Genomic DNA, 23,538 nt, shown 5'->3' on the forward strand with positions numbered 1-23,538 from the left:
AACTATTACAAATTTTACTGCACAAACAAATGAAAACAGTATTTTTTTCAAAAATAAAAACTCAAAATGAACTGTTCCAAATTATTATGCACATTTTCTAAACATTTAATGGATTATAATGAACTGCAAACGGTCATTCTTCAAATGTGCAGCATTAAGTGGTCACAGGTACTAAAATCAAAAGTTATTTCAGTGTAAAACATCTTAACAGACAGAGTTACGTGTTAACGTAGGACCCTTCTTTATATCACCTGCACAGTTCTTGCATCCATTGAACTTGTGAGTTTGTGGATAGTTTCTGCTTGAATGTCTTTACAGAATGTCAGAAAACCTCCCAGAGCTGCTGTTTGATATGAACTGCATCGCACCTTCAGATCTTCTGCTGGAGGAAACTCCAGAGGTTCTCAATAGGTCAGAGGTCAGAGGAGGATGGTGACCACACCAGGAGTTTTATGCCCATAGTAGCCAATGACACAGTAATATTAATTGCAGCATGAGATGGTGCATTGTAATGCATGAATATAATTTTGCTACTGAAGGTATGGCTCTTATTTTTGAACCATGAAAGAAAGTGATCAATCAGAAAGTCCATATACTTTCCTGAGGTCATTTTCACACCTTAAGGGACTCTGAAGGGGCCAACCAGCTCTCTCCCCATCGGCCCACAGCATGACTCCACCACCTCCTTGCTGACATCACAGCCGGGTTGGGACGTGGTGGCCGTCCACCACCCATCCACTACTGTGTCCATCTGGACCATCCAGGGTTGCAGAGCAGTCATCAGTGAACCAAGTCTGTTTAAAAATTAATCTTCATGTACGGCTGGGCCCACTGGGACCGTTTCTGTTTGTGAGCCTGGTTAAGGGAGGCTGAAGTCGGTTCATGCACAACAAGCCTCTGGAGGATCCGACACCTTGAAGTTCCACCAGCAGCTTCAAATAACCGTTTGCTGCTTTGTAAGGGCATTTTAGCAGCTGCTCTCTTAATCTGATGAATTTGTCTAACAGAAATCTTCCTCATTATGCCTTTATCTGCACAAACCCATCTTTGTTCTGAATCAGCCACAAATCTCTTCACAATATGATAACGCTTCAGTTTTCGTTAAATATCTAATGTTTTGTCATATGGCACTACACTCTGATGATTTTCATCAGCAGAGATCCTTTCTCTTTCCAAGATTTCTTGAAACCTGTGGCCTGCTTAATAATGTGGAACATCTTTCTTAAGTAAATTTCCTTTAATTGAGCTCACCTGACAAACTAATCAACCCAGGTCTCTGAAATTAATCACACTGATTCAGAGTCCTGAGACGCAACACCATCTATAAATTTAATAGCACAACAAAAAATTTAATCTTTATGACACTTAAATCCTATGTGCATAATAATTTGGGAAATGGTGTAGTTAGTCGACTGGAACTAGTTTTAATCTAATAAGCCATTAATCAACCTAACTGGACCGTTTATCTCGTTTGTGAAACAGCACTGACCTTTGCTGGGAGGCGCTGAAGTGAATGTGTGAAACATCAGAGAAGAAAGAGACGGACGCCAAACTGTCAACAGCGCAAGACAGAAGGTAATCCTCGAAGCCGTGCTCCGTCACCAGCGGATGGGTTTTGGATGGGTCGAAGAAGATTTTAGTGGGCGTCACCACCAGGATACCAGAAACCACACCCTGGCAGAGACAGACGGAGACGGGATTTCAGACGTCCACAGAGCTGAAATCAGAGTTTATATGTTGTTGTTCCTCACCTTTCCGTCGGTGATGTAACGGCAGAACAGTTTGAGATATAACATGGCAGCTGGGCGCTCGCCCTGGCAGCACTCCGGAGGGAGAGCCAGAAGGCAGAGGTGCCCATCTGGCAGCGGCACCGCCTCCACATCCTGCCAGCAGCACAGTCACATGAACAGGCTTATTTTACAGCCTGGATTAAACTAAAACAAGATGATCTTTTTGATCTTAAGATAGAAGAACCTGGTATTTTCCATTGATTCATAGCTTATGTATAGGGCAGACACAAGCCTTTTGGGGCCCCACATGCCAACATTCCTAAGCTACTCTTTGTGGTAACATAACACACATCATTAGCGTCATTTGTTATTAGCTTACATCACACCAGTATTATTATGGCTGTTGATTTTAACCTTACAGGAGAAGCAAACTAAAAAAAGGGTTTTGAAATGAGAGTGGTGTTTAAGTGAGCCATATTATTTTAATTATCTGAAAGTAACACCAGCTGATAAAAACTAAATTTACAGTAAACAAGTTTAAAAGTTTGATGTCTTATATTTCCCTCAACAGTGGCAGCAGTCAACAGCAGGAAGAGATTAACCTATTATTTGTGTAACAACTGTAAACAAATAATATAGAAATAATTTTTCCATGAGTAATTGCATTTAATTTGTATTATTCAATGTTATATATGCCTTGGACCGGCTCTGCTTGTGTAAGTTAGTTAACCAAAATGACACCTTGGATTAAAGGACTTTATGATTCTTCTAACTACAATAAAACAATATTGATCTCTGAAAGGCTTCTACTCTGAACTTACCCATATCTACAGTCAGAACAGTAATTAAAGCATTGAAAACAGCACGATCTGTGACAAACAAGGCAGGAACCCGTATTTACCATAACACACAATATGGAGGACGATAAGGAGGGTAAAAAAATCTCCACAGAGACGCGCAGCACATTATTTATTGGGAATAAAAATCTACATCCAGCTCAGGTGCCGACGCTGTAAAGTAACCAGTTAAAGTGACAGCAGTAATACCTCCAAACCCGAACCTACTTCTAGCAGGTATCCCAGCCTGTAAACACTCCTTCAGCCAAGAGTCCTTCAGGATTTATTACGGATGGTGTTAGAGCCTCTAAGTGTCCCTTCAGAGCAGTCTGCATGCTTTCCAAAATGTTTACTTCACGTGTCCAAAATGTAAAATCAAATAACTACTCTTTAAGTAGTTATTTATAAATCCTGATAAGTTTATAGGCCCAGAAAAGAACTACCTTTGCTTTTCTCAGATTTCTTTTGCTTTGTGTTGGGATTAATTATGTTAGTTTTCAAATAACAAGGCAGACATGATGCACCGTCACAAGTGGGGCTGCAACTAACAGTTATTTCAGTAGTTAATTATTCTGACAATTAATCAATTAATCAGATAAAAATTGGCACATTCTGCAGTTTTTCCATTGAAGTCCCTTTTGTGCAATATTAGAAATACATTAAAAGATTAAATTAAACAACTCAATTACTTTTTGAAATAAGAAAATACTTTTTAAAAAATCTTTTTCATCCTTAGTTGCAGATACAAAGGATGCATCTCCAACTGAAAAATGTGGAAAGCTCAATCGTTTCTGCTTGATGTAACATCGTTACAGAGTAAATCTGATCTGGAGATTGATTTTTGGATTAACCGATTAATAATTGGAGAGCAAAAGGTGCTTAATAGGAGAATTATTTAGCAGATGAAGCTAAAACTTCTGGGTAGAACATAATTACAGACAAAAAAGGTTTTTGTTAATCTTAAATGCAGAATGTGTATATTTTTGTACTAGCCTAGGTTTTAGTACTGCTGTGTCGTTTTACCAACAGATGTTTATGATTAATTGATTACTAAATTAGTTGATAGCTATTTAAATAATCGATTAATCATAACTAATCTGATTAATCATTCCAGCTCTATAACACAATATTTTAATAAAGTAAATAAGTTTGTTTTCTATAAATCATTTTAGATGTGAAATATAAACACCTGCAGGTTTGTTTAGCGTATCACGATTAATCCAACTAATCGATTCAGCCCTAATCAGAGGTAAATAAATCTCTGACGTAAGGAAACAGGTGCATTGGTTGCTAATAAACAATCTCTGCGTGCTAACTACTTCTTTCTAAAAGGCTACAACTTGTAGACACTTCTCAGCAAAATGCAGAACATGCAGCAAATATTCCACTTACAAGAAGTTTGTCATATTCAGCCTCTGGAGAGGGGGACGGAGTCTGAGCCGGGAGCGAATCCAAACAGTCCTGATCTGCATCTGCCTCCGGTTTCTCCTTGGACCTGCAGTCCAGTTCAAGCTGAGAGGATTTCCCACTGACAGAGGCGTCCTTTCTCTTCGAGACCAGCTGCTTCAGAAAGGAAGCCATGATAAGATTAACTCTGACTTTGACATGGACACACGGTGAACTGCGAAGACAGGAGGGATCACTTCCTCTTTTGGCATTTCCCCTCCTCTCTGTGTTTGTAGTCATAGCTGAGCTACAGGAGAGAGATGAGGGCTGTAAATGTAAAGTGGCTGTTTTATCTGCGATGCTCCAAAATATCACATTAAAGGTCACATATTATGCTGTCTTGAACAGGTTGGGATAGACCTATACAAAACTTATCCTAAGCTGAAATGAAATGTTCATTACATTTTTTTTACAAAATTATTCTTGGATAATTAAATTTTAGTCTGCACATTTCTGTCTAATGTTTCTTGTCATTTTAATTCTAAATAAGCTTCGGCTGGCCACGCCCCCCTAGTTTACTCTCCCAGTGAAAATGGCTCTGATTTGAAAAGCAGAGGTGGAGCCTCCTGTATGGAGCTAAATTGGAGCGATACATTTATAAAAAAATAAATAAAAAATTGAAACTGAAAATGAAAATGAAAAATGTTTTGAAACAGAAAATTACAAATTTGAAACTGGAAAAAAAGTCCAACTCTACTTTTCAGATTCAAAAGTGATTTTTTTTTTAATTTAGATGGGTTTTTTTTTCAGTTTCAACATAAATTTCTGTTAAGCTTTTCTTTGATTATTTTTTTTTTTCTTTTCCTTATAGCCCCAATTTAGCTCCATACTCCTGCACAACTTACAAGAATGCAGCAAATAGTTTCTGATTGGAAAGTCAACAACAAAGCACTTGTCTTTTTGTAAAACCAGCTGACCAAATGTCCTTGAACTCCTAGGTAACAGGCAGAACTCTGCTGGGGTTGCCGGGCAACAGGCTGGGCTTCCCTGGGGTTAGCAGGTCACAGCTCAGTGCCTGTGATGTTACATTTGAGAAGTTTTTGAAAGGGTTCGTTTTCAAAACACCAAAAACCAATTTATTGCTAAAAAACAGGTGGGTGGGTTTTTTAATCGCCTGCTTTGTTTTTAGAAGCAGTAGAATCCCAAATAGAAGCACAAAAATGTGCAAAAAGTGAACTTTGCATAATAGATACCCTTTAAAATAATATTAGCTTTTATTTATAAGTTGAATGTTTTGAGTTAGGCATGGAAACTATAAGGGAGTAACTTCCTGCTGAGTATTTTAGTCATGAGTGGGGGAAGTTCTAGTTTGCATTACAAATCGACACAAGCCACATTTCTGCTGACATTAGATGCTAACAGCTGGCTCATACCTCTTTTATTACGTTGGTATCAGAGCTGAGTTGTGTTGAAGTTTTGCTCTTGTCCCCTGAGGATCCATCGCTGCTGTTGAACGTAGACGAAACGCTGAACACCGTGTCCCCGGGGAGACCCTGCAACCAGCAGCAACAAAATGGTTTCCGGTCGGTTTTTATCACCTAACGTTCAAACACTTCACATGTTCCTCTTTGCTAATGCAATAAATAACAGTTTGTTTTCAGTTGAAAGACAATAAAAGTCATGCTTATGTCATTAATCATCACAATTCATTGTCTGACGTGTTCTGCAATTCACTGGTGCTGGGAGGCAAATAAAAAGCAAATGTAAAACATCTGCAGGTGGTTTAAATACGGCGGTCAGTTAGCGTCACTCAGTGTCTAACTGCTGCAGTGAATCAGTTTTCTATTCCCTGACAAGTTAAAATGGAAAGTTACTGCCCTGCAGCACTTAGACCTCTCATGACATATCTCCGTTCAACATACACTTCAGTGGTAAATAATTAATAATAAGAGCATTCATGAGCAACGCAAAGTGCCTGCAAATTATTCTCCAAAAGCATTTAGCTTTAAACGATAAAACGCACTGCAAAAACACAAAATTTACGGAGTATTTTGGTCCAGTTTCTAGAGCAAATATTTTAGTACACTTGAAATAAGATAAAACTAACTTACAAGTAACTTTTCAGCAAGAAACCTGAGGTTATTTTAAGGTAACAATTCCTTAATGTTGATGAAAAAGTTCTAGTAATAAGTGAAATAATCTGCTAGTGAAAATGTTTAACTTATAATAGCAGACTTTTAAACTCAGTGTGATTTAAGTGTTTTTGTAGTTTTTAAATGAAGCCTTTTTTTTTAGCATATGTCAAAGTAATTTGTATTTCTATAAGATGGGAAAAATGTCTTGTTCTATTGGCAGATTCCACTTATAACTAGAACTTTTTCTGCAATTTTAATTAGTTATGTAATTAAAGCAAGCTCCTATATCTTGCTATATAGGAGCAAGATATAGCTCAGATTTTCAGATGTTTCAAATTTTACTGCTATAGAGGTTCAAAGAACAAAATATAATGTTTTACGGCTCTAATAACTATTTATTCTATTTCTAAATGTGTGAGAACATGAGGTTTGTCACACCAGACATAAAAAAATCTATCCAAGCTTCCTGTTCTGAACTCATAAATACAATATAAGTACATCCTAAAAGTTAAACTGATAGGTACCTTTGAGTAAAAGCCTGAAAGTGCGTTCCTTCGATTGTATTTACTGAAGAAGTTCTTAAACAGACTCGTTTTCCCCATGGTGTCGCAGAACTGCTGGACCTGAATCGTAACTCTGAACCTTGGACACGTCCTATGCAACACTTACAGGCCCATAAAACTCAAGACGCATTTCAAAACCAAAAGTCCTGTTCCTAGCAACCACACAGAGATGTTACATAAATGTCCCAGTTATCAGTTGGCTCATCTGTTTCAGTAGAGGAGCTGCTGTAACAACCACTGGATGTGATAAAGAACAGACTCACAGTGCTGCCATCTGCTGGTAAACCAACGCGCTCCGCAGTCACTACGGCGTTGCTTAGCTCCCACACCGTTCCTGTGAGGGAAAAAGTTAAGCTTGTTTTAATTTTTAAAGGCACTCTGGGTAAAAACTGTGCTTAGGACACAAAGCTGAATGGAAGAGGATAAGGTCCACTAAAAAAAGAAATTCTAAATTTATTCTGGATAAAGAAAAAAGGCAGATTACTGAGATTAAAATCAGAATTTGAGAAAAATATCAGTACTGACAAAGTCAAAATTTTGATAAAGTCAAAATTCTGAAAAAAAAGTCTAAATTCTCAGAAAGATTTCAAAATTCTGAAAAAAAAATCAAAATTCCAGGAAAGAGGTCAAAATTCTGAAAATAAAATAAAAATAAATTCTGAGTTTATTGTTGTGTACAGTGACAAACAAATTAAAATCTGATTTAAAATCAGAATTACTCTATTTTCAGTGGTCCTGTTCCTCTCCGTGAAGCTGAAACCAGGATCTAAATAATATTCAAATTTAAATTAATCTGAATTCAGTTTGTTTAATGTCGTCTCGAAGCACTTTCAGAAAAATAATAATAATAATCTCAGTTCAGTCCAACACACATTCCAACTAACCTCAGTTATCAACCCAAACAGCTGATGCCCAGCTAATTATTCAAAGTAGTTTAAAGGAATTTGAAGTAAATTTGAAATCATGCGGCCCAGCAGCACCTTGCAGGTAGTACTGCCTCAGCTTTGGGTTCCTGATGTGGGGGACATGGTCAAGGGGTCGGCCCACGGCAACGGGGTCGTTGCTATGCGCAGCGCCGGCCGCGGCGTTCTGCATGATGTGGGATTGAGGTCGATTCTCCCAGGGAGGCTTCGCGAACCGTGGAGGCTGAGAAACACCAGCAGGCAGCTTGGATCCTAACCTGAGACACGCAGACACACAAACTGATCTACTACCAATGTAAACTGATCTATTACCAATAAAAACTGATCTATTACCAATAAAAACTGATCTACTACCAATGTAAACTGATTTATTACCAATGTAACAGTTCAACACCTGAGCAATGTGCCACACTACTAGTTTGCATTCATAAAACTCCATTGTGGAAATTTACACTATGAATACTTTCCTCTGATCCACATTGGACTACTTTTAGGTTTTGGTCCAAGTTTTAAACTTAATTTTCTGAGGTGATTAGGATGAAAATGAGTTTTCTGTTTCATGAAGGAAATTATTAAGGGAATTTAAAGAAAACTGGACAATTTATTTTGCACACCTGAACATGAAAAAGTGGAGAACGCAAAAAAAGAGAAGAATGTTTGATAAATGTCAAGATAACAAATTTTCCTGGACGACAAATTGTTCCAGAAGAAACCAAATCCTGTTCTTATAACTGAAAATAAACTTGAAGCTAAACTAGACGTTGTTTTTTTTAAATGCAGCAACATTGGAAAATAATTTATAAGATTTGGATGCTATTTTCTTTTTTGATAAATAGCATCAAAAAAGAACAAAGATTGGACAATATTTGCTGGATTTCATGTATCTTTTCGTTTGTCGACTCTTCTTTTTCACAGATTTTATTTTGAGGCGCAGCTTCAAGGATTTCGGACTTGGAGAGCCAAAGTGTGAGCAGCGCAGCATCCGCAGTCGGCTGTGGGTTATTTATAGTGGAGTGGGAGTCGTCGAACACTTCCTGCCAAGATGGGCTCCTCTCACCCACATGGTGCTGCCATGGCGGCCCAGAGCAGCCGCCCCCCACCGTCCTCAAATCTAACAAAACTGGTGTCAAGTGTTTGTACAGCAAATTTCTTTGTTTGTGCTGCTGTTATTTTAAAGATATTACTAAAAAGGTTTCCATAAGTTACCAAATATCTTCAAAGCAAACGCAGCACGAACAAAAAAATTTACCACTCCAACACTTGACACTGATTTTGTTAGAGTGGATAATGTGGGTGGGGCTGGTTGACCTGTTGACCTTTAAACTTTCATTAATAACTTCAAAGAAAAAGCAGCTCAAGCAAAAATGTTTGCTGCACAAACATAATTGAGTTGATTGGCATCAATTTTGTTAGATTTGGGTAATGTGGGCAAGGCTGGTTGACCTTTCATGACCTCTGGAAACTTTTATTAATATCTTATAAATTATAGCGGCACAAATAAAAAAATTTGCAGCACAAATGTTTGATGCCAGTTTTGCTGGATTTGAAGAAGGTATGAGCCAGTCAGGATGTTTAGATACCTGCTCTTCACGTTGCAGAAGTAGCCGCTCCTGGTTTTATCCGCCTGAGGTTTGAGGTTGACGGCTCCTAACGTCTCCGGCCGTCTCACTGATTGAGCCATTTCTGTTTTTCTGGTCTGGTGCAGGAGCTCAGCTGGCGTCCTTCCTCCTTTTGTTCCCCATGCTAACTGGTTAGCCCCTTTTACTGCACCTGCAGGAGACGGAAAAATCATACAATGTGAGCTGATTTTTACCTGCATTCACCAGGCAGGAGGACGTGAGCCAGACGCTCGTCAGAATAACGGAGGCAGCCGTTCAATTCAGCAAAACTGCCAATCATCCGATGTCATTAGTTCGTAAGCCTGGCAATCAATGTGAGCCTGAAACCCCAGGCCGCCAGGCGAAGTGCTGTGAAAACCAACCTGCTCCCTTCTTTGAACCATGATTAAACTATTTTATGGGTCTGGTTGCTGCAAGAATCAAGAAATGAGTACAATAGATCCTGTGTGACAACATGAATAGGCAAAGAAGCAACACATCATGTCCTGATCTAAATAACAACATTGCTCTTTTATTAACCCTTCATCAATGTGTATATAATGAGCTCAGTTGCTCCACCAGGTGTTTGCTAATTACTGCTGACTAGTCTGAAGGAGCTGAGTGGGGGAGGAGTTTCATCCTTGAAGGCGGGGCTAGGTCCACCCAGGCATTTTGCACAGTCGAATGGTTGCCATGGAGATTAAAGGATTCCTCAAACGTGCATGAAAAAAAATCAAAGCAGCACTCCAGGTTTGGTTTTGATGAGGGACAAACATTATAACACGATGTAAAGCTCAAAAAGATCATTTTACATAATACTTCCTCTTTAAATCTTTCCTTTTTCAGACAGTTGAGTTCAGTTATTCTGATGTATCTCTGTAATTACGCTGCCATAGGCTGAGCCTACTGGAGGTCAAACTAAACACTTTCACTTTCTTCTTCTTCTTCTGCTCTACAATTTGTATTATTTGCTGTTATTTGAACTGCCAGTGTTTTGCTTCCTTTGTTCTTTAGAAGCTACATCAGGTCTGGCGTTCGGTTTGGCTGTGGTTCTTCTGCTTTTAACTTTTTACTCTTCATGAACACAGAAAATAATCCAGCATGGCCGCTTGTTCTGGTTCTGCTGGAGGTTTCTTCGTGTTAAAGGGAGTTTTTCTCTCCACTCTTGCCACATGCATGCTCAGTATGCTTGAATGCTGCAAGTCAATAACTTAGATAGAAAACAAAACTTTGTAAACTACTTTGAATAATAAATATCTAGGATCAATTGGAATGAATGTAAGATTGAATATAAATGATTTGTTTTTGTAAGATGCCCTTTAAATGACCTTTGTTGTGAATTTAATTGAATCGAATTGATGACAAACAATTTCCCTTTAAGCCTGGAAATGGTAGAAAGCTTTTTCTGAGGGTTTGGATCTCCAATCAATCACAGTGAGCGCCGTTATCCACAAACCGAGAAAACATGGAACAGTTGGGAAACTTCCCAGGATTAGCTGGCAAACCAAAGTTACTTAAATAAAATCACAGTCAACAATCAACAAATCACCCAGAGTCTGGATGATTTGTTACAATCTCTATCAGAAAATCAAGAGAGAAAATGTCTGACCATTCAGTTGAGAGCTTTTCAGCAGGAAAATGATCCAAAGCACCAGAAAATCCACGTTTGAATGGCTTAAACACTAAAATGAAGGTTTTGTAAGAGCCAGGAGGCTTATTATTAATCTGACTGGAAACATGTGACAGGACCTTAAATGCTACAAAGTAGCTGAATTAAAACATTTCTGCAACATTACTCAACCATTTTAGTTTGCTAGCTAAATTTATGAATCACGTTTTGCAATCCTTTATTTAATCTGCAACATTCACCAATCAGGCACAAAGCTTTTGAATAAGTGAAGGGAAGTAAATATTGATAATTGGTCCAGTTTTACTTATCGGACCGATAAAAACTGACTAACATCGGCTAATATAGGTGCTAAAACAAAGATATCATGCATGTTTGTGGAGCTACAGAAAACAATTATTTTATTCTGACAATTAATCAGGTAAAGAAATTGCCACATTCAGCAGATTTTTTTGCTAGCCACTTTAGCTTATTTTATATAATATTAGAAATACATTAAAATGCAAATAATAAAGCCATTCAATTCCTTTTGTATATTAGAAAAAAAAAACATTTTCTTGCCTAAAATGCAATAGCATAGCATTCTTTTAGTTAATGCCTGATTATTTATAGCAAAGACAGCTCTCTCTTCTTGACTTAGCATCACTACAGTTGAGCTGATGCATTGATAATTGGATAGCAAAATGCACCTGAAAGAAGACTATTTATTTTACATAATCTGAACCAAGTGAAGCTAAAACTGCCACGTTAGCAGTTCTGGGTAGAACATAGGGTTTTTCATCTTAAATGCAAAATGTTTATATTTGTGTTGTTCTTTCAGAAAAACTCCCTTTTTTGAGTCTCTATACTCCAGTTAATGATTAATTGACTAGTAATTAGCTGAGGATTATTTTTATCACAATTAATTTGATTAATTGTTATATGACCGAGTCACTTCATTGGGGAACATGTAAGAAAAGTCATTCTGCAGAGACAGGGGTGCAAAAAACATATATACGCTATATGACGCTTAGGGGCGCCACTAGTGCGGGCGCCAGATGATGGAAAAATATTTGTAGTCTGCATCTTACAGCTGCTCGTGCTTTGAACATATAATTACCTATAATGTATCTCAATACACTTCAGAAGGTACTTAGCTGCATTACTGCAAAGGTACAGTCATACCTGCAATTTTAGCACTTCTAAAGCACAACAATTAGCTTAACTGCTAACTTGGCCTTCAAATTCCTCAGATATCATGAAAGTCTAGAATGTGGGGGATTTGCTGCCTAAACCAGTCCGGTGTAGGAGGCCCTACTTCATAACTTAAACATCAACACACCCTCAGGGGTCAAGTGGAGCTAATGGATGGGTCATTGTTGCTTTGGCAGCCAAACAGCACCAACATTATTCGGCCATAAGCCTAATCGTCGAATATGTTTCAAATAATATAGTTCAGTTAAATAAGAGCCAAAAATAACAATATAATAAACATTAGATTGCAGCCCTCATTTGGTATTCCGGGCTCACATCCCTCTGTGTGGTGGTTTATTAGCAACAGAGAGTAACCAAAACACACTTAGCGATTTCACTCCATTCTTCAGTCATACTGTTGAGGTCATGCAAGAACTTGTTTCCTGTAAAAGCTGGTGTTAACATGATCGCTGTGGAGGAAGTCAGCAATTCAGACGACATCACACAGAATGGTCTAGACAGTAGCTACTGCAGAAGCAAGCGACACCCAGCAGCGAGCAGAATGAAAACAAACGGGAAACAGAGAGGGGAACGTGAGCTGCATCTCTACTGACCTGAGTCCAGCCCGAGGACGGGGATGAGCGGCTGTCACATGAGCGCACCTTCATGTTGCAGGGTTATGATATCACTGCAGATTACAGAAACAAGTTGAGGCTCCTCCCTGTCAGGAGCGCCGACTCCGCCATTTGTCAAGATAGTTCCCCTCCCCTTCTAGACACGCGGAATAAAGTAGATGGGAGTGATACATCTTGTAGATTCAAACATCTTTGAAAAAAAAAGTATGAAAGAAAACAATATTATGGTTATTTTTACACTAAATGTTTCAACACAATTTGATTATCGTAATTTCTAACCATGTGGAATATTATACGACTGAAATAAAAAGGCAACATAAATCATAATTTAGCAGTGATTGTAATTATTTCAGAGATTATTGTTGAAAAACAAGTTAATTTTTGTCCTGTTTGTTTTTCTTACCAGATTTGTTTTACGGAATACCACAAGGCTCAGTGTTTCAGCCCATTCTTTTCCCTATTTATACAGAAAAAAAATATTTGCATACATTATATGACATGACAAATTAATTTTGTCTTGTTTACAAAAATTACTTCCAGATACAATTTTAGATTTATTTTTCTTATTACCTTAATAAAACCCATATGTTTACATACCTTTTATTCTTTAATGTTTTTTAACTTTAAGATTCAAGATCTCATTAACTAGAGATCTTGTTTGTTTTGTTTGTTTGTTTATTTTGCTTAAACAAACAGAAATTACAATCAGTTATGATACAAGTAATTAAAAATATTTGGCTCCATAAAATTAGTTAATACAATATGGCCTTAAAATAAATTTAAGTTTTGTTTGTTGTTGTAATTTTGTGTTATATAACTAAAGAAATTGAACTAAGCTGAATAAATGTACATCTAAAGATGTGTTTATGTTTGGTAACATGTATAAGGAACACATAATACGAAAAGCAGCTGAAAAAATACATTAGAAAATTAAAGAATCATAAGATATGAACTCAACGAAACCTGTTAGATACAAATCTTTGGAATATTTTGGATTCGGATGAGTTAACATGGTTTACCCTGCAGTATTCATTTCTCTCGCTAGATGGCGAGCTTGTATTTGCTTTGTTCGGTTTGCTCCATAAAGGAAGCCGGTCCTGCTGCAGCCAATCAGATTACAGGACAGGGAGACGCAGGTTTCCGGCCTAACAAACGTCAACAGAGGAGAAGCGGTTACTCTCAGAGGCAGTTGTTCGTTAGTCTCTCACGATTCAACTTTTATATCCCGTAAGTTGTTCTCTTGATTTAGAGTGAAATTTAGACAGAAATGTTCAGCTTAACGAGTGCACTTTGTAAAGAAACCCTTTAGATTCAACCGGGTGCGGCGAATGCTAACTGTGGGTTCCTTATGCTAGCCTAGCCACCCGGCCGGGGCTGTTCGTACTTTCTGCCAACGGTTGAAATATTTATCGCAACGAACACTTTTCTCTAGTGAATATCCTTTTCTGGCACCACCGAAAGCGACTCACGTTAGACTATATCATTACTAATGAAAATATTAACAGTGTATATATAAATTTTTTTTTTTATTAATTTTCTAAAAAAATACAATGAAATTACTTCTTATTGTATTTTTTTCCCTGCTAAGTGACTTGGTCTCTGGTAATGTGGGGAGATAAAATAAGGTCATAATGTTGTGCAGCACATGGAACATAATAATAATTTAAATAATAATAATATTGTTTTTATTCCAAACTATTGCTAGGACTGTTGGGAATATTTTTTTTAAACAACTGCCTTACAAAATCTTCTGAATTTTTACTGAGATATCTTCACACATGATAACTAATGTGTTAAAATCGGTGTACATTGTTTAAATAAGGATCAATATGTTGATTTTTTTATTTTTATTTTTTATTTGTATAATGTTTTTTTTTTAATAAAATTTAAAAAATAATAAAGTATCTATTCTATTTAACTTTTTTGTAACTTGGTTATTTTATTAAAATTACGTATGTTTATGAGCACTGAAAAAAAATAGACAAAGTTCTTGCATAGGTTTTATTTTGTTTTTTAATGCCTAGGTAATGTTTGAAATAAAACTTCACATTTAAACAGTTTTTTTGTTTTGTATAAATATTGTAATAACTTAAATTTGCCCCATTTGGAAAATGTGTCAATGGGTTAATGAAACATTAGAAAGATCATTTTAACTGAAAACACTAGTAACAGTTTTTTCTTTTTAATTTGTTTGAATTTGACCTCAGTGAGTTTTGTGTTTAATACCAGGAATTGACATTTGCAGCAACATGACATCTGTTTACTGAGCTGCTGCTTCTTCAGACAATACTTGCACCAAGATTTGGTTTGCAACAAATGAGGCTGACACACCATCACCATGGAAACAGAGACAGTAAGATTATGCTGCTGTGGGAAAGTTGTGCAGAAAGCAGGTATACACGATGAGGAGAGATCAGGAGTGTTTTTATTTATTTTTAATTCTGCAGGAAATGATTCCCATCTGGCAGAATAAGCCCCATGGAGCCGCCCGCAGCGTCGTCAGGAGGATAGGCTCCACTCTTCCTCTAAAGCCTCCACAGAGGGCGTGTTTTCAGGTACGCTTCACATCCTGGGTTGCATTGTTTTTTTGTTTTTTTTTTACTCCACCTTGCTATTTCTCCAATATTTTTTGATAACTGGATGTTCCCAGAATATGTGTGTATTGTCTTCGATTTCCCCACGTTTTCTCCAACAACATGCAGTCGACGGTTCCTTTACGAATTGGAAATGATAAGAGGGGATGTAAAAATACCTAACTTTCAATTTCCAATCAAATTCTTCCCATATTGGATCCTCTATCAGGATATTTAACCCACATTGATTTTATATGCCAAATATTCTGCGTAATATCAGGTCAGAGCCTCTTTTATTAATTCAAAACTTGTTTTAGTTGGTATTTTCTTTACTATAATAGAACTAAAATATTGTCCTATTTTATTAGGATGTTTATTGATTCTGTGTTTTGCTGTCCTTAACCAATAAATCCACTTCTGGATGAGTTAAAATGGCGCGTCTTGCTCCACTAGGAGCTTCCCGGTCTGCCCTCGCTCCGTCCGCTCGACGGCCCGTCGGTTCCGACCCTGGCTGACATCGCCTGGATCGTCGCAGATGAGGAGGAGACGTACGCCAGAGTCAGGTCCGAAATCCAAATCTGGTTCTGAGAAACCAGCATAAAAGTACAAAATCCGTGAAAATGAATAGTTTTCAAGGTTTAGAAAGTGATTGATTTCTGTATAAAGTCCTTGAAAGTGCTTAATATTCAAACTGCACAGTTTTGCAATAAAGTACAATCTAATGTTTGATTAAAAGCCCAAATTAATCATTTTACAGTTGAAGCCAGATATTTTTACACACTTAATAAAAAGACATATGCATTGTTTTTCCTCCATTTCTGAACTTAAATCAGACTTAACGTTTCTTATTTGTGGTCAGTTACCAAAATTATTCATATTTGCTAAATGAGAGAAAACTTAACTTTTTTTATTTTGAATATTTAATAATCCTAATGGATAAATGAGTTATTGATTTGTGCAATTGAAATACAAGTTGGATTATTTTTTATTGTTGTTAAATTTGTGTTTTTGTTCTCAGTCTAGTCCGGTGTGCAGAGTGAGAAGCATTTTAAAATGTAAAACTTTAGTTTACCTCATTCCTGCTGTAGAAAGCCATCATGAGCATCATTAACAGCAGTAATAATATATATATATATAACACTGAAGTTAAACTGTCTATTTTTTTTTTTTATAGATTATTTTGTATTGTTCTTCTCTCCAAAGTTCGGTGATGGAAAAGTTTGAAGACTTATCTTGAAAATGGTTGAAAAGTGTTTGAATTTTACTATGGAGAAAGTTTATAAACCCTGATATAGTGACAGTAAAGTTATATTTAATCAAACTCTACCTCAAACTTTTTGCCAACCAAATGTTCATGTTTTGGATCAGTGTACATGGGATATAAAACAAATTGAAACAAACGTGTCTTCAGCTGCTTTTTAAAAGTAACCACCATTCTGTGCAGAAGCGACTCGCGGCCCCTGAAACACGAGTGGCGGCCCACGCCGCTCCTCGTTCTGCACAGAAACTCGTCCGTGCCGAACTTCCGGCGGGAGGGGAAGCGGATGGAGGGTCTGAGGAAGCCGGGCGTGACAGCGCTGAACCGAACCACGGCACTGCAGGAGGAGCTGAGCCGCCTCAGAGCGCAGATTGCCAAGATCGTCGCCAGCGACTCGGGTCAGTAACTCCAGAAAAGAGTTGTGCAAAATAAAACCAGCAAAATAACAAAGCCTGAAGCTGAGAAAACAGTTTTGTGAAATGAAATGTATAAAAACTGTAATTAATGTGGGAAAAACTAACTGGAACTATACTGTGTGTTTAGAAAACCAACTAAAAACGGAGAAAACACCAGTTAGTTCTTTATTCAACAATAACTGAATATTTATTTGTTTTAAATGTTATTTTTATGTTGAGTATTTATTAACTAATCAATGTAAACATAATCGCAATACAACACTTTGTTGTTTTTGAATTCTGTAAGTGTTAAAAAAATAAACTACTAAAAACTCATCTAAAACTAAACAATGTTTATTTCATAAAAACTGAACATTTAAATAACAACTAATAAAAACTGAACAATATTTAAATAATTGATAACTAAACAATACCAAAAACTAAATATTTAATTAATAATAGCTAATAATAAATAATGTTTAACTAATAAAAACTAGCAAACACACTCTTAAAAACTAATTAAAGCTAACTGTATAATAGAAAAAAGTCACAACAAAATAAAACTAAACTGTTACATCCAGATGCTGTTCACTGTTGATAAAACTAAAGTCACATTTTTTCCGGTTTTGTATCAGTGGATGAACCTGCCGCTGTTCAGAGGCTGACAACTCTTCTCATTAGCTGTTCTTGCTGTCTGTAGCTGAGCCTCATGTGACTCTGTGCTGCTGCCCAGTCAGCCGCCCTGATTCCCTCTAAGCCGTTTGGTGGTGCAGTGACTCGGCGCCGGTTTGTAGGTCAGCGATGGAAGATTATCCCCACCGTTCTGTGGCAGCTGCACATCACATGACAGATCATTTAAAACGTTTTCTCTTCAAAGTTTTCTGGTTGATTTGTATAAAAGGTTCCTGGAAGAATTTGACTTGGTTTTCATTTCCAGGGAAAAAAAAGTTTTAGGAAAAATGTTTGTACTTCCATATCATATTCCCAGTTTTGTCCTAAAAAGTTCCATATCTCCATTCATTGTCGGCTTGTTTACCTGCTTTCTTCCAGCTTCAGTCTCTTTCTTTTAAAGCCTGAACTCATTAAAATTCCTCTAATTGCACTGAATAACTGCTTGGATCTGATATTGAGGAGCATATTTGTCATGATGTAGTTGGATTTACTCTATGCTGCAGGCGGAGCTTCTGTCTGATCTTAGGGCAGGGCTTTTATCATTTATCATCAAAAACTTCATATCACAATAAGAATTTTCATTTTGTTTACTCAATAAATTTAAATTACTTTAAATAAAAAAATAAGCTGATGATATCTAAAATGTTATTTTTATTTATGGATTTGGTACAAAAAACTAGATTAAAATGAAATCGGATAAAAAAAAGTGTGAAATAGGATCTGAAATCTTCAGTTTGTCCCATGAAAGCATCAATAAAGGTCAATAAATAAAAAAAAGTCTTTAAAATATGATTAAATGCAGTTTTAAGTATGCTGCAAAAACACAAAATCTTACCATGTATTTTTGTCTAATTCCTAGGACAAATATTAGTTTACTTCAAGTAAGACGGAATAAATTAAAAAGCAACTTTTTTCTTTGCTTAATTACAGAACCTGCAATTAACTTACTTAAAAATTGTGATCGAGTTCCACCATGAGTAAAAATATGTAATTTTTATCTTAAAAATGTAATGTTTGTCCATAAATGAACGTTAGCTTAATTTTCCCAGGTTTAAATGTGACCTTTTATGCCTTCTAGAACAGCTTAGGATCAATTTATGGTCAATTCAAAACATGTTTTACATTTTTAGCACAAAATCATGATTAGATAATGAGATTTTATTCTGCCCAGTTCTAGATGTTTTCAGGTGATTTTTAGGGCCTCTGTCACTTTAAATCCAAATAATCTGACCAAACATGCTGAAGCTCTGCTTTGGTTGCTAGGTAACGGGCGGAATTCCTCTGGTGTTGCTAGGTAAAGGCGCAGGGCCTGCTGATTGGTTACATTCCAGAGGTTTTTCAACCTGTTCTACAAAAAAAAAAAAAAAAGTGGATTTTCCCCTTTTTGATCCTTTTAAAGTTCCTCTAATCAGTGATAAGTGACCGAACGGAGCGATCTGATCTTCTCCCTCCAGACTCCAACCCGCTGACCCCTGAACTTCTCTCCCCCGACGACACCAGCATGGCGTTCTCCATGGCGCCGTTCGAGACCGCCTCCTTCCAGCCGGCGGCCGCCGCTCCCGCTTCCTTCGTCATCAGCGACGTCACCGAGGAGGAAGAGGAAGAGGACGACGAAGAGCTGGTGGAGGAAGACGAGAAGGACGTGGTCTCCGTCGTGTCGGAGCTGCTGCCTGACCCGCTGCCGCCGGTTTCCATGACGGCGTCTGCAACCTTCGACCTGGACCGGCCCAGCATGGAGTTCAGGGAGGCGGAGGAAGACACGGTGTCGCTGTCCAAGTCGACGAGCTTCGCCGACGTCATGGACATCCTGAAGGACATGAACAAGATGAAGATGAGCAAAGACAGGTGAGGAGCGCGCAGAGCTCACATGCAGCTTCCTGCAGAATAGAACCAGATCCGACAGAGGCTAAATAGCACGAGAATAAAACTGTAATATTAGAAAATAATGAGCAGGAAGTTGTCGCTTTATCAGATCTCCAACATGAACATTTACTGAATTCGTTATCAAACCTTTTCTTCTCATTAAAGCACATTTTTCTCATAATTTTAAGACGTTCTCCTGGTAAAATTGTCTTTTTTTCTGATATTTTGACTGTTTTCTCATAATTAAACCAAAATTCTCATTGCAGGGCTCTGATGCTCCGTCGTACAGCAAACAGAAGGAGAGACTAAAAAGACTTTCAGAAAATATTTTCTGTCATTTCTAATTTCTTTCTTAAAAAGAAAAGAGAAAGAAAATTATTAAAATCAAACCTAGATGGAGAAACATTGATTAAACTTTAATCTGATACGAGAAAAATCAATCGGATTTTTATGAGAAACTGATCTAAAATCGGATTAGGTATCAAAAAAATTTATTGAAACCGTAATTCGGATGAAAAGAATTTAATCAAATCTGGTACAAAAAATTTTATTCTATCAATTTTTTTTGTACAAGATCAGATTTAAATCTGGGATGAAAGGAAACTAACTGCAGTTGTATCTAGTATGGAAAAAAAAATAAATAAATAAATCAGATCTGGTACAAAAAATAAAAATCGATCCAAATCGTATCTTGTATGGGGGGAAAAAATGATCAAAATTGGAAGTGGTATGAAAAAAAACTTACAATAAGATCTGGTACAGATGGAGTAAAATGAGTCTGGCATGAATAAAACCTGTTTCATGTTTCTGCGCCGCTGACGATGCGTTGTCTCCCAGGTACAGCCGCGGTTGCACGTCGCTCAGGGAGGAAGACTCCGCCACGCTGATTTCTGAAGCTCTGAGGAAAAAGTTTGTCCTGAAGGAAGAGGATTCTGCTGCTGCTGTGAAACGGAAGTAGCCACTTCCTGCTGCGCCACGTAAGTCAGCAGAGAGCTGAAATTTTAGGCTTTTCAATTTTTATTTTTAACCTTCGGCTTTAGTTTGTTCTCCCAGAACAAAAGATGGAGAAGAGATTAGAATCGAGATTCTTTTCTGGCTTTGTCTAAACTTGTTTTACAAACTGTTACTATTGTTTATTGGATCTAAACAAGGCAACTTGGCTGCTGATTTCCACCAGAAAAGATGCAAATGTTTATTTTTCTTTTTACTTTACCTTTTGCATCGTTGGGAAAAACATCTCTTGTGTCAAAGTGAAGAAAATAATCCTTTATTAATTCCAGAAACATTTTCATCTCTTTAAATTAGAATACGATTGAAACGTTTTATTTCAGCTCTAAAAAGTGGAACATGTATAGATTGATAAAGTTTGGTGACTAGCTTTAAATATTGCATCAAATCTATTGTTGTTTCTATGCAGTAATTCATCAAAGTAACTCCAATACTTCATCCTCTCACGGATATGTATAAGTTGGATTTTTTTTTTCCTTCCACTCAACTTTCCACTGGCATGTTAATACAGCACCACTGGCATGTTAATACAGCACCTGTTTTCTTTAGCAGTTAGCTTTAGTAGCTTGTTTGGATTTCTGATAAGAGACTAAAAGATTAAAATCTTCTTTTATTGCTCTGATGTAATAAACAAACAGGAATAAATCTGAAAATATGCAACTTTGAAGGATGAGTCGAATATTTTTTTATTTATTTGGCAGGGACAGTACACATTAACGTGTCTAAATGCAGTAGAATTAGCCAAAGGGTTATTTTTTCATCTGCTCTGCTAAAAACAAACAATAGTTAAACAAAATAACATTAAAATGACCAAACTACACACATTTTCTGAACAGTAAATACAAAACGCAGGAAAGTACAACACAATTATTAAAATAAAATATAAGAAATAATTCAAACTAAACCGTTTCACTTCTTAAAACTGATAAATGTGTGATTGTATTCTAATTTATGGAGCTGAATTTGTTGTTTTGACTGTTAGAAAACCAAACCAAACCTGACCTGAGTGTTTTTTATTAGTGGTAAAGTTAGTAGTTAATGTTTTAACTCAACAGTAAACAAGCTGATCTACCTAATAAAATGTGTGTTTACATCATTCTGAGCCCTATTTGAACAAAATTAGTTCCGTTTATTCCCATGTTGGTTGAGATTCTCCTGAATCTGTCTTGATTTATTCATTTCTGTCTTTATTGGTCATTAGGATGTTTTAAAGAATGGAAGTCTGTTTTTTTTTTCCTTCTTGGCACTACAGTGCTCATTTTTTGTTTAAATCCTAAATGAGGTGAAATGTGTCGTAAACCTCCCACAGCATGCTTGGTTAAAGGAAACCCTCCTGGGTTTGTTTGGAGTTTTTCTGCATAGAATGAGTGTGTAACTCTTGTACCTCATCAAAATGTGTTTATTCTGTTTTTGTTGTTTTTAATTGTTTTTGTTTTTTCATGCAAGTAACTGTAAATAAAGGTTGTGTGACTGTTTTTAAAATTATTGTGTCTTTCTCTGATTACTGTGTAGTAACAGAATGTAACCACATGGGGGCAGTGCAACCAAAAGAAAAAATGTTAAATATTCAAAATTAAAGTGTTTTTATTTTTTTATATTGGGTTTGAAAATAGACAAAAATTGATGTAATTGGTGTTTTTATGTAAATACATAAATATCTTTACATATCAGGGTGTCTTTATGTAAAGACATAAAAACACCCTGATTAAATATTGACTGAGTCGCCTTTTTACCAAAAACCTTTTTTATTCTTTTTAATTTGACTATTTTTTTATTATTCTTTTTAAGTTTTCCTTGAGTAAAACATATCTTTAAGTTGTGCTATTCTTACTTGAGATTAAAAAAAAATTGGGTACTCAACTCTAATCCAAAACTCAAATAACTGCTTTTTTTTTAACATATCCTGGAGTATAACATATCCTGGAGTACAAAAGATTCTTGAAATTAATTTTAAAAAATGTTACTTAATAAAGAATATATTAAATTGTATTTGTTTACTATCTTTTTTTAAGTTTCAAACAGACAGTTTTTAATAAACTGACCTGAGCTGAATTGAATTGACCTCAGAGGTGCGTAGAGTACCCAAAATTTGTACTCGAGCAAAAGTAGCACAACTTCAAGAAATTAATCAAAAAGAATAAAAAGTATTTTGTAAAAGGTTTATTCAAGTACTGAGTAACTGATCAGATTAGCAATCATTTAATATTTAAAATTACATCATCAGATGGACCAACATATAAAGTTAAGCAGATTGTTTGGTATTTTAAGAGCTAAAGTGACAATAATTAATACATACTGTGTCTGGTGAATTTTTGGTTAAAACGTGTTTGTTTTTTATTCAGTGGGTAGAAAATCCAGAAATTTTACTCAAGTTAGAGAAGAAATACTTCATAATAAAATTACTCAAGTAAAAAGTGCAGCATAGTAAAAATACCCAACTCTAACATTAACTTTAGAACCAAGATATTGTTAGTAAAAAGCTTAAAGATGTCTCTTCCCGCTGGTTTTCCTGTGTAATTTGATTTCTCTCCGTCTAAATTTCCAGGATCAGCGCTGGCCCACATTATTTTCCATTTCCTGTTCTTTCCCCGGATGATCCAGCTCCTCTGTGGTTCTCAGCCTACTTTCTGAGTCCTTGTCCTACTTTGTCCTTCGTCACCTCCGCCGTGGAGGTGAAGAAGAAAAGACCCATCTGCCAATTTTAGATGCAGGCATATTTCTTTGGAGGGCTGTTAATGGGACTTTGTGCCAAAATGAGGCTCTGGTGAACGGATAAGTAGCAGCTGTCAAAGCAACATTGATAGTGAACTAAAGAAAACAGATTAATACATTATTAAAGCGAACTGTAACAAAATCTGCAGAGTTCCTTGTGACTTTACTCAAAATAAAGTTTAGGAAGGAAATCGTTGTTGATACAAAGCAGTATGATTGCTACATAAGTCATTAAGTCGAAAAATAAAACACGAAAATAATAAAAATGTGTCATACAGAGATGTTCATACGCAGCTCGGCTGAATGAAGGGCTATTTATGTAAAACTTAAGGAGTTTGTTGAGAGTTTATATTTCTAAACATAATCGCAAAATGTGAATTTTTCATCGGACTCCGGTCGACCTTTTCTGTTTTCCATTCTGGAATGGCTCCGCCATCTTTAATCCTGCATC

At 36.5% G+C, this 23,538-nt stretch overlaps 2 protein-coding genes across 5 annotated transcripts in view; one reads left to right on the plus strand and one right to left on the minus strand.

The window, feature by feature from the left end:
* The window catches only part of LOC103153283 (nuclear receptor coactivator 7), a 20,246-nt gene extending 7,538 nt beyond the window's left edge, over window positions 1–12,708 (minus strand). The window contains exons 1-8 of one of the 4 annotated variants that reach the window (XM_016661840.1): window positions 12,586–12,708; window positions 9,154–9,343; window positions 7,631–7,830; window positions 6,914–6,984; window positions 5,386–5,511; window positions 3,959–4,126; window positions 1,752–1,883; window positions 1,490–1,674 (exon numbers count right to left, since the gene is read on the minus strand). In XM_016661840.1, coding sequence (XP_016517326.1) covers window positions 1,490–1,674; window positions 1,752–1,883; window positions 3,959–4,126; window positions 5,386–5,511; window positions 6,914–6,984; window positions 7,631–7,830; window positions 9,154–9,254 — 983 coding nt within the window. In that variant the 5' untranslated portion in view covers window positions 9,255–9,343; window positions 12,586–12,708. Of the gene's footprint in view, window positions 1–1,489; window positions 1,675–1,751; window positions 1,884–3,958; window positions 4,130–5,385; window positions 5,512–6,611; window positions 6,892–6,913; window positions 6,985–7,630; window positions 7,831–9,153; window positions 9,344–12,585 lie in introns of those variants that run through there. The other 3 variants (XM_016661839.1, XM_007574136.2, XM_016661841.1) reach the window with 3 other exon arrangements.
* Window positions 12,709–13,712: 1,004 nt separating this feature from the next.
* mtfr1l (mitochondrial fission regulator 1-like) lies at window positions 13,713–23,225 on the plus strand. The gene is made up of 8 exons (XM_007574140.2): window positions 13,713–13,833; window positions 14,836–14,959; window positions 15,054–15,161; window positions 15,633–15,742; window positions 16,624–16,835; window positions 18,959–19,349; window positions 20,205–20,344; window positions 22,921–23,225. The coding sequence occupies exons 2-7, from the start codon at window positions 14,945–14,947 to the stop codon at window positions 20,323–20,325; spliced, it is 957 nt and encodes a 318-aa protein (XP_007574202.1). The 5' UTR covers window positions 13,713–13,833; window positions 14,836–14,944; the 3' UTR covers window positions 20,326–20,344; window positions 22,921–23,225.
* Window positions 23,226–23,538: the final 313 nt, after the last annotated feature.

This window comes from Poecilia formosa, unplaced genomic scaffold, assembly GCF_000485575.1.
Source record: "Poecilia formosa unplaced genomic scaffold, Poecilia_formosa-5.1.2 Scaffold345, whole genome shotgun sequence".
Lineage (NCBI taxonomy): Eukaryota > Metazoa > Chordata > Actinopteri > Cyprinodontiformes > Poeciliidae > Poecilia > Poecilia formosa.